Source organism: Siniperca chuatsi, linkage group LG7, assembly GCF_020085105.1.
Source record: "Siniperca chuatsi isolate FFG_IHB_CAS linkage group LG7, ASM2008510v1, whole genome shotgun sequence".
NCBI classification, from domain to species: Eukaryota; Metazoa; Chordata; class Actinopteri; order Centrarchiformes; family Sinipercidae; genus Siniperca; species Siniperca chuatsi.
The window spans coordinates 18,551,775-18,570,155 of NC_058048.1; the positions used below are offsets into that span (position 1 = coordinate 18,551,775).

Sequence of the window (18,381 nt, forward strand, 5' to 3'; positions counted from 1 at the left end):
TAAAGAAGAAATGTGACTTTAATTGCTTTTAGGTTTCATTTCAGCAAGCTGTATGACAGGAATTACACGCACACAAACACACTCATACTTGCATACACACAGATGAACTGTCATGTGAATGAATATGCATTCAGAAAAGGACATGTGCTGAAACATGCATCCTTAATTGCCAATTTAATGCTGCCATGAATAATGGCAGCAGTTTTTGTCCCCTCACTTAAATCACCTTAACAACTGACTTCCCTTTTCTCAGGCGAGTAGCTGTCGGTGTGGGAACTTCCCATTCCTGGTCTTAGTATTTGGACATTTGGACAGTAGACATTTGGACTACAGCTCTCAACCATCTAAGACACTTCTTGAGTCATTTTTATGTTTTAAAAAAGTGAACATTTCCAAGGATGGTCACATACGACAAGCTGTGTCGTAGAATCTTTCCGTCTCTGACGTCAGCAGCAAGAGTCTCATCCAGGATTCTTTCACCTTGATTAAGTTTAAACCCAAACCCCTAACCCCATAACTTAGATACAGGTAGAGTATAAAGTACCACGCGTGATCCTCATCATTGTTCATTTAAGTAACCTCCCTTCCCTTCCCCAGTCTCTGGAGCTCCTTTCTCTGGAGCTCTGAGCACAGACTGCTGGGTAAGACATCTGAGTGACAGCCTGTAACTCCGGGTGCTTTTCTTGTCCATCAGTGTTTACTGGGTTTTGGGTTTGGCACCACCTGGAGTTGGGTCAGGAGGAGGGCCACCACCCTGGGCAAGTCTTTGAAAGCTGTGGATGAGAAATAGAAGAGTAATTAGTACTTGTGCAGGTTGACAAATTTAGGGTCTGTCCCAATACCTTCGTTGTGGTTTTGAGCACTTTAACGTGCCACCAGGTAGTAGGCAAGTGTGTGCCACATCTGAAACATTACACAGTACACTTAACCCACACTTGATGCACACACTTATCTTAATAGAGCTACCCGGCGGTATTAAAAGTCCAGTTTTTTGGCAGTAATATGCCCATAAGCTGTTTTTATGACCAACAATAATCAACAAACATGAAGAAGTTGAAGATTATGACTATTATATATTAAAAATATTATTATATAAGCCCAAACGCTACACAATTGTGACAGAAACTCAACAAACTGTAAGCACTTAATGTAGTGGCTGTTTTACCATGTTCTAAGTTCCACAGACAATTAATCTGCAAAAAATATTAGTTTTGACTCTTGTTCCATTTAATTAAATCCAACTTTCTTGTGAAGTAGACCAGTTTACTCACAAGTCCAAGAAGCAGGGGAAACAGTGAATGAGGCTTTATTTGAAGGTATAGATCACAACACCAGGGCAGGTAAATCTTATCCAAAATCTCACATCTCAATCTGGTCCATTACTGACTTGATGTTCTAGTAACACGGTGTTACAAGATATCACCAGTTACCACAGTCAAAAGTTTGTTTTGATCCAAATTTGCATCTTACTGGCACTACATCGTTCCTAAACTTCTTTACTCATGCACACTGAAAAACTGCCTTACAGCAGTATCACCTGCTGTAAATAAACATATGTACCTGTATTCTAGCACTTAAAGGAAGATTAATAATAGCAAGTAGGAGCATAACTTTAGTGTAGTCCACCTATAATACACTATTGAAATATACATGAACTATTGTCGGAATTTCAATAATCAGAACATATGTAACATGTGATGACAACATAAACAATTTACCAAATACAAATATGTGCTTAAGTGTCTCTTATACTTAATATTAAAATGTATCCTTCATGATGAGACTGATAAACGCACATTGGCTTTCATTCTTAAACAGTCACTTGGACACTGTTGGCAGCTACCGGAAATACGTCACACAAGAAGGTACTTGACTACTCGCAAATCCCACTAAGTGTGGGTTTTGGGACAGCCCCTTAACATCATTTGAACACTAACTGCCTCAGTAGCAAAATACCAGTAGACACGTGTTGATGGCAACATTGTGCCAGAAGATGGCGCCATACTCACGTGTCCTTGACGTTGTCAATGTGGGCCTGGATTTTTGCAATGAAGCTGTCCACCTGCTCCTGAGAAATAACAGAATTGCACAAAAATATATGTTTATGGACATGGAAATACAGGACCAGTTAAAGTGACAGTATAAAGAATGAATTAAAACAGTTATTACCTGGCGTTGTCTGTAGAAAAGTGGCAGAGAAAACAGAGCGATCACACCTGGTGAAGAAAGAAGACAGAAAAGTAGTTGTTAACGTGACAGCCATACAGTATGTTAATAGATTCCATGTGTCCAGTGGTGATATTGGTTTCCTACCGATGATGAACAGAGTAAGGCCATTGCACAGGTCTCCCAGGTATGTCACAAGGTACATCAGAACCAGGAGCTAAGACAGAGAGATAGAGAGAGAGAGAGAGAGAGAGAGAGAGAGAGAGAGAGAGAGAGAGAGAGAGAGAGAGAGAGAGAGTTTAACTCCCATCAACGATGCGTGCAGATGCCAAGAAAACCCTCCAGCACTGCTCCATGTGCTATTAATTTCATTCTTTTAGAAAGCAGTAAATCATGCTGCAGTTTTGCATAATTCCCTGCATTGTATAAGAAAAGAAAGATCACCAAGTACAAGACTCCCAAAATGGGTCTCTGTGTTTCCCCTTATATCTCACAGTGTCACAGTGCTGTGCATGGGATCCAGTGTTGCCCTGATATGGGACACAACTGTCACAGATGGAAAGAGGTTCCAGCTGATCCCGGGCGTCTCTGTGTACCTCCTCCTGTGTGTCATGTCACATACCGGCCAGGTCAGGGTTGAGACTGGGAGGTCCCGGGGTTTAGGGGCTCAGTCAGCTCACACTGACTCACTCATTTACTGTAAATGTGTTAAGCCTGTCTGGTCACAAACTACTGCTGTTAATTACTGAAATGCCATAATTATATGAGGGATGAACTGAATTTTTGCAGATATTTGATGTGCAATCATTTATATGGACATTTCAGCTGTTAATGATGAATACAATATTTTGCATTTTATTCCAATACCACTAGTGAAGTTTACTTACTATGCTGTAACAGTGATGGTTGGTACTGATGTTTGGTAAATGCTGCATCAGTAGCACCTATCCTGATTTAGTAATAAACACACAATACAAGCGTCTTTAAGTCATTGAAGGAAATGAGCACAAATTACTTCTAATTAATTCAAAAGTTAAAAATCATGTTGCATTTCTTTTTATCTGCATCTTTTGTTAAATTTATTTTCATTTATTATGTAATATTTCTTGACATTGCAGGTTTTTTTTGGCCATAGGAGGATCCTGTAAGATTTTTACTGTCAACTGAAAAACTAGCTTTTATGATTATCAAACTGGAAACACAAAGATTTTTTTAGAAATGTTCAGAAAGTTATATGAACTTTATCCATCACAAAACTGGCAAGTAATTGTCACATTTAAATAGATCACATTGTTAAAATGATACCTGACATAATATACCAATGAATGTACAGTACAGTGGTCATACATTTGATACTGGTCCTGACTTTTTATGTGGATTACTGTGAATAGATATTGTTTCTAATGATGCTGATATTGATATGATGACTTGGCATTGTTATATACTGTACCTTCTATGAGGTTTGTGCACAATATGCCTGCATTTAATGAATATGCACCATTACTACAGTGCACATACATATTAGCATTGCTTTATCTATTCACTTTAAGAGCACATTTTTTGTGTGTACTATATTAAAACATGTACAATGTCCTTTAATACTCCTGGCATGTCCTTTATATTACTCTGTAACAATGAAAAGCAATATAAGAAAATGTCTTGTGAATATTAGTACTAGTACAAATATACATACTGTACTGTATATCATGCTCAGCATTATGACAATACATTCATTTGGCAGACACTTTTATCCACTTTTGGGTTAAGTTTGTCTACTTCAACATGTGGACATGAGTCAGAGTTGGAACAAGCAATACTATGATTAATAGTATTAATAATATTTCCCACCTGAGCTACAGCCACCATCTAATAATTCTGAAGAAATCCACCATGTGATGTGTCATCATAGACTATTTCACAACTACAGTAAATTCTGAATTAGCTTCCAGAGAAACAACATTAACCTAAAATCATTTAAGCACTGTACATCCTGTCGATAGAAAGTAAAAATGTATATAGACTGTAGCAACATACATGAGTGATGACATGTGATACTGACAGATTTATTTAGGTTTGATAAACATTAACATAATGCTTTGGCTCTGCTAGCAAGAGAGGCATACCCAGAGACTGGATAAAAGCATATATGAGAAAAGAGAGGCAGACTGCCTCCTTTTAATGCTGTAAATTAATTTGAAAGGATTTTTTTTCCCCGAAGGGACTGATTGCTTTTCCCATGATTACCAAAAATATGTCATTGGGGCTGACAGTTGCCGTCAGTAAAGTTGCCCTAATTTAGGAGCAGAATCTTCAGCTCGGAGCTAGCATAAGAGATGGTTGGCATGGCAATGCTGTCATCTCCAGTGCTGGAGGGAGCTGGGATGATGGAGGGAGGAAGATGACAGATGATGGCACAAAATGAAAGAATGTAGATGTCTGGGTTAATTAGGGGGAGAGGTTCTGGACAGGGTGAAGCGAATCTTTGAGAACGGGTCATTAAGAGAGTAAACAAGAGACTGAAGCCTGCACACACACACACACACAAACACATGCATGCAAACACACACACAAATCAAGTAAGACAAACTTAATTTGCTTAGCTTAGCTCACCTTGAGGGACTCAAAGAGGTTCCCAACAAAAAAGAGTCCCTTCAGAGTGTCAACGGCAGACAGAGCCATAACGATGGCTTTCTGCATATAGAGGTCAGCCTCCTCTCCACTGAAACTAATGTCCAGGTCCAAGTATGACCTGAGAGAAAATGAGACAACAAAAAGAGGACATGAGATGCAGAAAAAAGGAGGCTGAAAAAGATTGAAGTATTGATGATAAATGGAAACGTTTATTCTTATGCCTCTCTGTGTAGTATTTATTTTGAATTCTTCCATTAGTCATCCTTTACTGTTTACTAAATATTGATGTTTAACGACACAGCGATTCATGTTCTTTGGCTGCAATCGTTTAAGCCCAAATATAAATACCTTCATACATATGAGGTATTTAGAAGAAGGGGTATCACTGATCAATAATTAAGAAAGTACTTCAGTTGGCTATTTATTATGGAAAACTGCATAAACAACATATTTGCATACAAGCACATATATAATGACACAGCATGTTGCTTATTACTTTAACAATGGTGCCTGAACCTCAACATAAGCCCAGCTATGCTAATAGAAACACCCCACCAATTAATAACCATAATTGGAGTGGAAAGGTTTTTGGTTGAATGAACCCAGGCGCTTGTTTTGGAAAACATTTATTCAATGTGACTGAATGGGGTGAATCCACCTCTGTGTGTTGTGTCATTTTTCTTTTCCCTGTCTTGACCACTGTCTTAGCATAGCATCTTACTTGAAGGGGTGTTCTCCATCGCCCCAGCTGAGGATGTAGAGAACTTGGTAGTAGATGCGCACTGAGATGGTGAAGCACATGACAGCCAGGGAGACTGTGGAGACCACAGTGATGATGCTGAGCTGGAACAGGGACAGCAGGCCGACCACTAGCCCTGTTAGCACCATGCCTGTTCGCTCTGTGTCCTTCCAGTAGATCAGGTCCATCACTGAAAGGCAAGGAGAATGGAGGGAGGAAAAGGAGGGGGGATAGAAAAGAAAGGTTAAGACAGGAAGGTGCAAAAAATAACAGGGAGAGGGTGATGGTGATGTAGGTAAAACAGTGGAGAGGAAGAAGAAATAAAGTATAGAGTAGAAAAACCAAGGGAAAATGTACAGGTATCAGAGACAGTATAGACTGATAATCAGACATTTGAATAACTGAATTTCAATGGATGAAAAAAGAGATTTTGCACCAATTCAGAGGTCTTGAACCAGACTATAAAATAGTCCCAGAAATTCTCAAGTCAGATGTGTGTAAAAATCATAAACAAGCTGGTTTATGATTTCTGAAGCTGGAGGTTTTCGAGCTGTACACAGCTGACAGCATTGTGAGTTACTGCATCCTTCCTGGTTTTCACAGAGCAGCTGCAGCACTTGGCCTCCAGCCCTTCCAAAAGGTCTTTCATTTTTCGGGGAACTAGCGAGAAGAAGACTGGCAGGAATATTTAGTAGTTCAGACCTAGGGATAGGAAGGGGAAGAGAGGCCAGAGAAGTGGAAGGGGTAGACATGAGGCAGAAAGGGATTTCCAGCCTCCGGCATGAGAGCACACACACAGCGGCTACGAGCACGCGTCAGGCTCCGGCTCGGGCTAAATTTAGCCCCCAGATGAAAGAAGGAGGCAAGCAGTCGAGCAGAATTTAAATGCAGCCTTTCACAGCACCTGCTAATAAACGTCAGGCCGTCATCAGCTTCCTTTCCACACCCTGTTGGTGTCACCCAGCAACAGCTGCCGTGGAGACTGAGGCGTCCATAGAGTAATGCTTTACAAGAGTGGACAACTTTAATATATACAGTAGTATATGTGATTCCTTTATCTAGCTTGAATTATTTCAAACACCACATTTTTCTCTTTACACAACAATGTAAAACCTTTATGAATGACCATGTGGCATTACACAAAGTGGATAATCATAAAGCTAAAAACTATAGCACACAGCCCGAAGTAAAAGCAGTGTTTCTGTGTTGTTTAATTTCAGGGTGTGTTGTATGGTGCAGCACTGTCAGACATGCACAGCTCTTTGTGCTTGTCATTCAGTGAAATGCTAAGCCTCAGCATTAAAATAAAGGGAAGCCTCTTTGAATAGAGTGCACTGACAGCAGGTGGGTTATTTATAAGCATTACGGCACACAATTAATACCCATGATGCCCCTGGAACACACCTGTCCAACGTGTTTGCTTGTGCTGCTGTCATTCTGGGACAGGGTTACTCAGCACGTGGTGTCAGAGTATGCAACTAATTTAATAAGAACAATAGAAAGAAAACAACACTGGAGTACTGAACGCATCTAATCTATGGACAATGTCTAGGCTAAACAAAAGAAACATGGAAGACACTATTATATTTAAAAACACTGTACCATAGAACTACCCTGCATTTATCCTTTACTCACCCAGGACTTTTTAAACACATTGTGGTGGAGCAACTATACAGCAGCACTGCAGGAGGTATGTAATAAATGAGACATCTAATACATTGATGGAGTCCTTGGAGTTCTTTATTTTAAAGGAATAGTTCAACATTTTGGGAAAAACCCTTATATGCTTTCTTGCAGAGAGTTAGATGAGAAGATTGATACCAGTCTCTTATTTAATATACAGCTACAGAGAGCAGCCAGTTATCTTAGCTTAGCATGAAGACTGGAAACAGCGGGAAACGGCTAGCCTGGCTCTATCCAAATGTAACAAAATCCGGCTACCAGCACCTTTAAGCTCATTAATTAACACATTGTATCCTGCTTGTTTAATCTGTACAAAAACCAAAGTGTAAAAATGATGGGGAGTAATGTGCGGAGTTATGTTTTGTGGCTGGGTGCAGTGACTTCCTGGAGTCTCCACTGGTTGCCTGATAAATTGTCTTTTTTACACTAGTTTTTGTACATATGAAACAAACATGATTACATGTTAATTAGTGAGCTTTATCAGTGATGGTGGATTTTGTTACCGTTGGACAGAGCCAGGCTAGCTGTTTCCCCCTGTTTCCAGTCTTTATGCTAAGCTAAACTTTTTCTTTAAACCCAACACAAGCTGTCACATATGCATCATAAACTGGCATTATCTACAACTTGTGGGAGAAAACATGCATTTTATATTCTATAACACTTTTGTATTGTTGGGTATAATTAACATTGCTGCTTTTAGGTGGCCTTAGGGGGGACTTCAGACTTTTCAAATCTTGTTTCTTTCTATTGCCATCTATAACTTACCTCAACTAAATTTGTTGGACTAATATTAATTTACTTAAAGAGTACATCATGTGTCAGCAGATACGATGATTCAGCTAAATCAGTGATCATCAACTATCCACCACACTTCAACTGCTGGGATAAAATATTAGGGCATTCTCTCTACCACAATAATGCAATCCAAACCAGCAGAATTTATCTTAGTGTACTAATCGTTCGACTAAGTTACTTATTATATAAATGAGCATTGAGGTAGTGATTGCATAAAGGAATCAATAATCCAATCAAGCAATCAATTAACCAACCAGCCAATTAATCAATAAGAAAATAAATCACATGGCTCATTCACACTTTATTTCATTCCAGTCTGACATCATTTCAATTTAACATCAACATCCATTTCATCTGACCCAGGTCATGTCAGCTTAATCACGTGTCCAGGAAATCTCATAGTACTACAGTCTGAAATGTCTCTGCTCGTGCCAGAAAACGCTGAAATGTAAGAGAACCCCGCTGGCAAAGTTAATACACACTACAACAGCAAAAAGCATACCACAACAGGACAGTTAGTACTCATTTGAATGGCTGTTGCTAATTTAAATGAAGGCCACTGATACGGAGTCTATCCTGCTACAACTGAGCAGCTCATCAGTTAAAAGACAAACACTCCTCCAGGTGACGGAAGCTGCCGTCTCCAGAGACTCTGCTTGTAAAATGATCAAAGAGAAGCAAGAAATCCGCTCAGTTCTTACCTTCAGTCCCCTGATAGTCCGGCTTTCTCACCACTACACCAAAGTCACAAAGCTCATCAGTCCACTACTGAAGACTTTAAGTGGTTTCCACCCCTTCACAATCTTGAATCTATAGCTTTCTTCTGCCTTCTCTCGTCACACTGGTCAAAAACAGCCCTTTACAGTAGCTGAATGTCAACTCATGACTCTAAACTAATACCTACACACTGTCTATGTAGGTGGATGCTGCTGTCTCAAATGATCCTCTTTTTGCTTTAAGCCTAAAGGTCTTACCTTTATTGGCCATTTTGGTTGCAGCGCCAGTGTTTCCCCTCACACCCTCTGTCCCTCTCTCCATCCTGCTGTGCTCCCCTTGTCCCTCTGAGCTGTTTTTGGCCACCCCCTGCTCGCTCAGCAGTCCAAAGGCCTGACAGCCCAAAATAATCTTGTTCGCAGCACCACCCACCACTCTTGAAGACTTCCAAGAGCTTCACACATAAAGAGATGATTCACAACACACGATACTCTCAAAATCACTAGATCTTCTTCCTTAAAGTAAAAGTTCATTCTGACGCAGAATGAATTTATGGTATTCCTTTGAACTCAAGTTATATAGAGTTGTGTCCATATACATGTGCAATCTAACACCTGAAACAGGAGAACCAGGGTTTATGTTCTGTTATGTCAACAAGCCACACTTTTCTGTGCCACCACTACTGATAATAAATAGATGATGGCTTGATTATGAAGTACTAGTCAGAAAATCAGAGAGAAGTGCTATTGTGTTTCACTGTATAATTCACTGTATTTGAATCACTGCAAAAAACTGGAGATGCTGGTAGAGATTAAGACATTATTATGCAGTTTACTGCTGAAACACATGTATTTAGATTACACAAAACCCTTGCATAGTCCAGCAAGTAGGGTTTGGAATCATTTGAAATGTTTTGATATGAGTGCTGATATGATACGTGAGTTTCTCAGCAAGAGTTTCGTGATACTTTACACATTGTTCAACAAAACACCTTTTTTCATTTAACAAAAGGAGCTTTTCAAATGTTAAATGTTATCTAAACACAATCAGCTGTGCAAGAACTTGCAAGACCCATGATTCAGAAACGGTTTGATCAAAGAAATAGTAAGTGTCGAATCTGACTACACATTCAATGCCAAAAAAAAAAAAAAAAGCTATGAGGTTTGATATGCAGCCCTTAAAACAAGTAATAAAACCAGAAGAAATATGATGCTCCAATGGATGCGTGTGTGCTATTTATTCAGGACACCCTAAACTCTGACATAAGCCTGACCACACATTCATCAATGGTCTGAGGGTTTACTGGCCCCCCACATCCACTAAAATAAAACTGAGCTCTACTCTGACTGAAGGTCCACTTAAAATGCCATCAAGCTGGACAACAGGATGTTATCTCTCGCTCTCTCTTTCTCCTTTTCTGTGTCTCACTCACTCCTAAAGTGCCAACAAACTCCCAAAAACCTGCATATAAAGAAACTGCACACACGCACGCACACACACACACACACACACACACCTGTCTGTCTTTCTGTGTGTGAGTGTGTCAAACAGTGATACACTCTGGAATCAGCAGTGATGGCGTGTGAGTCCAAAAAGAGTGCCAGGAATGCTTTCCCCACAATTAGCCAGTCATTCCTGAAATCCCGAGAGAGGGTTACTATGGAGACACAATTAACAGGCAGGACTTCCGGGGGGATGGGGAGTGGGGTCCTGTCTTTGTCTTGAAGGTCCATGCTGAAAGTGAAATCTGATATTTTCTTTATTTACAGTATTGATTAACAAGCTCAATGAAAGGATCTCGCTCAGCAACAAGACAAAGAGAGATGGGAGGGATAGAAGAACGGTGGTCAGAAAAATTAGAACATTTAAAGATACAGATGTGAATCTTGTACCTGCTATATGGGTGCATACTGTCGGGTCCTCTGATAGGTTAAGTGCTGAAAACCAGTGATCGCTGACCAGCTGTTCCTGAGAGTTTAGACCAATGGCAGCTGGCGACGAAAACGCTGGGCCTCTGGGCCGCACTGATGTGAGCAGCGTGACCGAAATGGTTTCCCTGGTGACGGGGGACTCTGGCTCAGGGGTCGGTGAGGCTGCTGCTGCTGCCGAGAAACAGAAGATGATCACTATCATGATGACATCACCTGACTTGTCGCACATGCTCAGCTTGAGCTCAAACTACTGACAAAAGTTATTCAATTTTATTTCTAAAACCACAGTGTGCCAGTGTTTGAACTGTTGTGCAATTTCTGACCCAAATTTGGGTCTATCATAGCTTTATAGTCTGCTTTTCCAGGTGTGACACAAGCTAGCTGGAAAACATGAACATTGATGATACAGAAAGATCATAAAATGACTCTAGATCCATTTCCGTGTAGAGGCCCATTCACTTGTAGTCATGTCTTGTCATAATGTCTGCCTCTATGCCACATCACATCAAACCCTAAATAAAAGACATTTAAGATCAGAAGTCAGACTATGTAACCAGCTTCTGGCATGTCGTGGTTTGACACTCATGATCACAAAATTAAGCACAATCCTGCAGCTACATGGACACGTTTGGGAGATATTTGACAAGACCGCTACGTTTAACTATGTTGACACCCAGAACCAATGGCAGCCCATTGAGAGTTGTGTTGGGGCATCGTGAGCATTCACATGTCACACTACACAGAATAAAACAACCTCTTCACACATTCCACCTGTTTCTCACCCTGAAGTATCTGTGAGGCGCTCTGACGCTGGGAAGACGGGGACGGAGAGGGAGGCTGGTCAGTCTGGGTCAGACTGCTTGGAGTCTCATCTCTTTGGATTTCTGCATCTCTCCCCTGAGTTTCTGGGTCCAGATTTTGGTGAGAGGGCTGGATTGTAATAGTCTCAATTTGTCTGTGCTGCTCCCTCCTCACCGCTGCACTTGCCTCCACCCTCTCCTGCTCTCTCCTTCCTGATTCTTCCTCTTCTTCCTCTCGACTAAGGAAGGCTTGAGGGTCCCAGTCTACATCGGGGGAGTACAACATTGTTTCCAGGGTGTCCGTGCGGATCAAAGGAGTGCGACTTCCCCGAGAGCCACCCCTGCGTCGGTCACGGAGGTGTCGCGAGGCCCCCACCGCTTCGGCCTCTGCGATAGCAATGTAAGAGAAAGTCAGCTCGAAGGAGTTCTGACGTGGCGTGCCCCAGATGGACGGGGATGAAGCCAGTCCCTCGTCATCATCTGGACCTCCACCTCCCCCCTCCTCATCGTCAGACCATTCCCTGGCTGTTTGCAGCTCGCACATCTCGGACTCCTCATTTCCGCCTGAATGGAGACGAAAACAAAGAAATGTGGTCACCCCAACGCACAAACATACAGACACTAGACAGAGAAAGACAAGAACTGATTTCAGAGACTAAATGTAGACAAACAATACACACAAGAGCAATTTACATTACTTAGCAGTTTATTCAGCCATAGAGAGTTCAGTGTCATACAAGGAGAGTGATTTTGCTTTTAATAAATAGATATGTCAGATAAAAGCAGCCAGGTGTGTCATTTGGTGTCTGGGAGAAAAAAGTGTGATATCTAAAGTGAATGAAACCCTCTTTGATAAGTGCATAAACATCTCTCCTTCCAAAATGTAGCTGTGATCAAAATGTACTCCTGTGTTTACCCGTGGATCTTCAGTGCCAGTGTTTTAGAGGTGAGAGAGGTGTTCAGAAGTATTCTTCTAGCGTTAAGTTCAAAAGGAAGGCTTCAAGAAGCAGAAAGCTCTTATTTTTTTAAGTGTTGTGTGACAGAATTTCTCAGTGGATAGACAAAGTGTCATATGCTTCGTACCATCGGTGCAAGGAGGCGTTGAGTCTGGAGTGGACGCCACAGAGCCATATTCCTCTGGAAGAAAACAGTCAGCATTTTACATAAATCTGCTAGTAAACATGCTGAAGCAAAAGATTGTCAGAAACCCATTCCCTCCACCATCTCACATTTATCTTAATAGTATGACTCTCAAAACCCTCAACTTAGGTGTATTAACATGAAATGATTAATAGCATAAAAGCCCCATCAAACACTGCAGTATCTTGTTATGAGTCAAGTTATAACAGTGAACTGTGCTTTATGTGTTTGAAGAAGTCACAACCGAACACTCCTCCACTGTATTTCTCATTGAAATGTTGGTAGTTAAGCTAATCAACAAATATTAATCTCTATACAAAATAACATTACATGCCACTAAACACAATACTATGTTTAGATCAATTTCAGTGATTTTAGTTGCATAGGCCAGTGAATGAATTTCCTTACAGAGCTAAACTGGCCTTCACTACATTAGACAGCCAGCATGACATTAGCTAATAAATCAACCTAGGCAGGGCAAAGAATGCAGCATATTCCGTATGAACACATGCAAATAATCATAAACCACTTTAATATAATTGTAGAGGATATCAGGTGAATATTGTGACAAAAAGATAAAACAAAACACAAATATGAAAGCCCAACAGCAGGAGAAATAACTTGCATTCTTGACACGCCTGTCAAGCCTTCTCGTACACAACCACATAAACATCTGCAAATCATTGGGAGGCTAGAACAACAGAATACTGTAGGGCTCCTTCTGCACTGCATCCATCCATTCAGCCATGTGTTTATTAATGGCAGGAGCAGGAGAGAGGAATGGAAAGTAGGCAGGGAGGGAAGGGGGGCTGAGCTAACACATACGATGCTTACAGCAGTTAGCAAGAATAGATACTGAGCTGGAATATGACGATGGTATAGTGGGATAAACAAATGCAAGAAACACAGATGAAAACAGCAGAACAAAAGCAACACTCACGGCAGTGGGAGAATCCTAAAACCTGGCCCATACTCCATCAAGGCATTGCTGGGCCCATCCAGTCTGGAAGCCCCCCCCCTCCTCTGCTGTTGGCACTCACGTCCTGTGGATATACTCTCTCTCTTCCTCCTCCTCCCTCTGTTTCTTGGTCGTCTGTTGAGCAGCTTCCTCCCTCTCCTGCCTCCCGCTCTGTCACTCAGCAGCCCCGCCCTGCCTGCCTCACTCCACCATCCTCCCCTCTACACTCTCCTCTCCTCATCTCCTCTCTTGCATCGTTATGACTGCAGCGGTAGTCATGTACGCTACAGCAAAAGGTTAGAGAAGCATGAGTGTGTTCCTGTGTCTGTCTGAGGCTGCTGTCGTCTCCAATTCATAGCTAATCTCCCTCTCCCTCTCTCTCTCTCTCTCTCTCTCTCTATCGTCATGTGATTTCATCTCAGGATCTTACAGGGGCAGGCTGTAAGAGAAGGAGTAATAAGTCATTAATAATGTATAACATGAGCATATACAAAACATAGACAAAGAAGGATGTATTTGAAGATGGGAAGGACAGGCTGAAGCTCCAGTCAGGTCCATTGCTTACCAGCATGTCAGCTTTATATATATATTAAAAGCTGGAGTATAAATAATGTACAGACTCAACTAAAAGCTTTTTTATAATCGGAAGTGAGGCCTGTGCAACAGTGAAAAGTAGGGGGCAGCAGTGTGTAGCTGTAACTGATCATGATTAATGGACAAAGGTTAGAGCAGCAAATGAAGACGTTGCAGGAAAATGTGTATGCCCTCTTTGCTTTGATTTATATATCACATTTCATTTTCAATAAGGCCTTGAAAACATTAACAAATACAGCATAAATACAATAAAGCAAGACAATGTAATTTTTGAAAGAAAAGAAAAGAAAATGATTTTACAAATCAAAAGTTGAATTTATAACTGATAATATGGATCTTTGCTCAATTCAATACACTCAGGGGTTTTGCTGCTAAAGCCTTACGCGGTCTGGCGTGACCAGCAGCTTTTTATGGCTAATGTTAGCTAATGTTGGCATATTTTAGCTAGATTTTGCTTGGTAACTGACATTAACAACGGAGTCACTTAAATGACAAAATAGTTAGAGAGTTAGTTAGTTAAAGTGAAATGCAAAACTGGAAAAAAAAAGATATAAACAGAAATAAACAAAAAGGAGAGAGCAGGATAAAAGTGCAGGCTGAATGATGGTCTAAGTCAGTCAATAAGTAATTAGCAGCCCAACAAAAATATTTGGCCCCCTGACGAAGTTTTCCATTTCATCATTTACATTAAAGCTTTCACATGATTCCTCATGAATCTACTGTACATAACACTGTAAATAAAATGCTTGTTTAAATCCCAATAAATATGACCTTCTAATAATAATAGTAATAATAATAATCAATGCCCCCATATGAGAGAGACAGGCTATTTGAACACCTCATGGTGGTGAAATGAAGTCTAATAAAGATAAACAACACAGGTAAATAATATAATTTGGCCTATTTGACCAGAACAGAGTTGTGTCAATAACTGTACTTCAATGAAGCAGTAGAATAAATGAAGCAGGCCACTGTTTATCGTGTGTGGTTAACCAATCATCTACATCTCTGGTCTCATAGTGCAACACATTATCTTCACGCTTACAAGTCATTTTTGCCAAATGAGTATTAACATAAGCTGTTGAAACTTACTAATGTGAATTATGACATCTGCCCTCAGATACACTCCTAAAACTGTTTTAAAAATCAATGTTATTCTTAAATTATTTCAAAGAAACAATATAAACAAACGAATAAACAACAAATAAACAAAGCATATTGAAAACATGTAAGCCTCACTTTTTTCACCGCACTTGTAAAATGTCGTCCCCCCAATAAACAATGCTGAAAAAAGCTGACCCACGGGTCAAATTAACTGCTGATGGTCTAAGTTCTTAAGTTCTTAAGTGGGTTCATGGGAAACATGGTCTTAATTTTGCAAAACAAAACTTCACTACCCATGCAAGTGATGTGAGGTACTACCAATCAGATCACTGTTGAAGTATCACATTTAATTTAACCATTCCACACTCGTGTTCAAAAGTGCTGTACGAATCATGTTACATCAAAACAGTCCCAGGGTGATCAACTTCCTGTGTTATCCAGTGTGCATGCTCAGTCTTAACTGGATAAATAAAGGTAAACACGCTTCAACTGAAACCCTCCCAGCAGAAACCATCAGCTGATGAAAAGGTTTAGTCCTACTTAGAACTGGATAAAAACAAACTATCACACATATAGTCCTTAACTAATATTAAACCTCAAGAGTTCCTACATGTAAACCAGGTCAGGACAGGACCTCCAAATACACAGCAGTTAATGAGATTAAGACACACAGCTGTCATGCAGGGACAACATGGAATCAGCAAGTCACATACAGGACAGGGTGGGGTGAGTCTGTGTGTCAACATATAACAACTTGGACAATTAACTGCACAGTCACTTTTTTACTCTTTTTTTATTCTGTTTTAATCTTCTATTTTATTTTATTCTTTTTAAATCGTATCTATATGTGTATTTTCAATATTGCCTTGTGTTTCTTAATAATAATAAAATAATAAAAATAATAAGGGCACATTGGAAAGAAGTGACTAAATCTCAAATAAGTAGGAGTGTTATTTGAGCCTAAACAGAGAGCACATGTTGACAGAAAACCTGACAGAAAGAGGAGATAACCACGTGGAAGCCCAGTCTGGATACAATGCTACAATGCAAAAACCACAAAAACATTCATAACGCAGCTATCAGTCTCACCTCAAGGTCCATTTAGTAGCTGTTCTGGAGTTTTCGATCATATCATACAACAATTATCAGGAGGTGGACTCTGCTCAGGGGCCTGTATCACCAAGAAAGTTCAGCTTAGTCTGGCTAAGTGATGTACTTGATATCACATGAGAAGAAATTTGGTAATGGCAGTAGCAAGAGAAGAGAGAACTCCTGCACACTGTCCTTTTACTTGCAATAAACGTTATTAGATTAGATTTATGTTTCGGTCCTTAGACCTTCATCAGGTAAAACTGAGGAACAAAGAACATTCCAGACAGATATAGCCAGCACCCCCTCAGGTGAGACCAATCAGGGGCCATGAGCTGTCAGGCAATCAGTCCCACAGGTTTATGCATTTAGCCACACACAGAAGGCACATCTCAACATCAAAAAATGGACGTTCCCAATCTATAATGGGCAGCAACTACATCAATTTATATACAAACACTAAATAATATTAAACTCAATTTATCATCTAGCAGTAACAAAAAGTGATGTTCAGCGAGGTGACACATATGTACACATACGTGTGTAGGAATTATTATAAAGAACAAACTATATAATATGAATTAATTTTCTGATTATTATAAAACAGTTAAAGCTCTTCCTGCTACCAAAGCAAAGCGGAAAAGTAGGTCCAAAGTAAAGGACTTAAATCCTGATAAGGTCTCTCAGACCGAAAAAGTTGCGTTTATAATTTACTGAGCTAATGTGAACACTGTTAGTGAGAGCAATTAATATGTAGCTATAATCATCATTCACTCCGCTGTCAGTATGGTTAACTATTTCTCTGTTTGTTAGAAGTCATTCTATCACTGACATACTTATCATTAGGCAATGTGATTTCTACTGATCTACAGTATAAAATGTCATGGTGACATGGTGATGGTAATACCAAGGTAATACCAAGCTTTATGATAGCGGAAAACCTGAATTAAGCCCAAAGACATATAATTGCTGGCTAACCCGCTAATCTCGCTTTGTGATACCGGCCCCAATTGTCATTGTCATGTTTTTCTGGGTAATTAAAGGACTTCTTGTCCGTCCTGGCTTAAATGTTGTGTTTCAAAGTATATTCTTGACCTTGGGAACACCAGACAAACTGGGCAAACGGCCTCTGCTCATGAAGACCATGTGATATGATCGAAAGCTCCAGAACAGCTATTAAACAGACCTTGACATGCAGTTGTTTTATCAGTGGCTGTTTCCAAGGTCAAGAATAAACTTTGAAATGCAATTCTTAATGTATATTTTAACACAATATACCCTGAGTTCTCCCACAATGTCAAACAGTCCTGTACCTATGCAATAGAAACAAGTGTGGAGTATTGTTAACTAAGCCTATTGTCATTGTCTGTCACTAAGACAAATAAGCAAAATGCTGAATTATTTGGATTCAAAATTTCTTGTATCAGAAATGAAATCCCCATACAGACATGCAAGACTGATTACGAGATCCCTCTGTCTTGTGTAAAATGTCATTCTCATAATCCATGCATGTGTGCAGACACAGGCCATCTGGGCTGCCTTGAAGGCCAGGTGATTATCCAGCAGTGTTACAGGGACAAGGAGAGAGGCAGTAGGTGGGGGCAGAGCAGAGGGATAAATCAACAGAAATAGATAGGCCAATAGCAGTGCAGGGCTGATACAGGACGGGTAAAGAAGAGAAGGAGGGAGACATAGAAACAGAAACAGAGAGACAGAAAGAGGAGGACACCTGATGGTCTTATTGTCAAATAAAAAAGACAGAAGAAGGATTCTCAGACTCTACCCACAGGCTAAGGGAGGCAAAAATGGCCCTGATCATTTTTAACAGAAAACCAACTCAGTTTTTTATTTAACAGGATAATTCTTATTTGAAGTCACTTTTTGTTTACCTGTTTGGGGTGCCACAGCTTAATTGTTGCGCCACAGCTTAACTGTTGCGCTGGACCTGCTGCGGAAAACACAGAGCCGGAGGAGGGGCACCAGGAGGCGAAAGGCTGCTGCCAGGTCCAGCAGGAAGCTTGAGCACAGGCTCCGGGG

At 40.4% G+C, this 18,381-nt stretch overlaps 1 protein-coding gene across 3 annotated transcripts; it reads right to left on the bottom strand.

Moving 5' to 3' along the window:
* Nucleotides 1-18,372, bottom strand: rtn2a (reticulon 2a). 3 transcript variants are annotated; one of them, XM_044204005.1, is made up of 11 exons: nt 18,234-18,372; nt 13,540-13,996; nt 12,543-12,596; nt 11,442-12,023; nt 10,621-10,830; nt 5,519-5,726; nt 4,777-4,915; nt 2,314-2,383; nt 2,170-2,216; nt 2,010-2,068; nt 1-773 (listed from the first exon to the last, which is right to left on the bottom strand). In XM_044204005.1, the coding sequence occupies exons 2-11, from the start codon at nt 13,568-13,570 to the stop codon at nt 698-700; spliced, it is 1,476 nt and encodes a 491-aa protein (XP_044059940.1). In that variant the 5' UTR covers nt 13,571-13,996; nt 18,234-18,372; the 3' UTR covers nt 1-697. The 3 variants fall into 3 exon arrangements, with proteins under 3 accessions (XP_044059940.1, XP_044059941.1, XP_044059942.1); XM_044204006.1 differs by lacking the exons at nt 10,621-10,830; nt 11,442-12,023; nt 12,543-12,596; nt 13,540-13,996; nt 18,234-18,372 and adding an exon at nt 8,989-9,141; XM_044204007.1 differs by lacking the exons at nt 10,621-10,830; nt 11,442-12,023; nt 12,543-12,596; nt 13,540-13,996; nt 18,234-18,372 and adding an exon at nt 8,716-8,955.
* Nucleotides 18,373-18,381: the final 9 nt, after the last annotated feature.

Bases quoted from the DNA above. Each gene is read 5' to 3' on its own strand.
- rtn2a (XM_044204005.1), bottom strand. From the start codon at position 13,570: ATGGGCCAGGTTTTAGGATTCTCCCACTGCC. The intron at 12,024-12,542 runs GTACGAAGCATA...GTCTCCATTCAG, and splicing joins AACGCCTCCTTGCACCGATG to GCGGAAATGAGGAGTCCGAG. The intron at 5,727-10,620 runs GTACAAGATTCA...CTTGCCTTTCAG, and splicing joins AGTATGCACCCATATAGCAG to TGATGGACCTGATCTACTGG.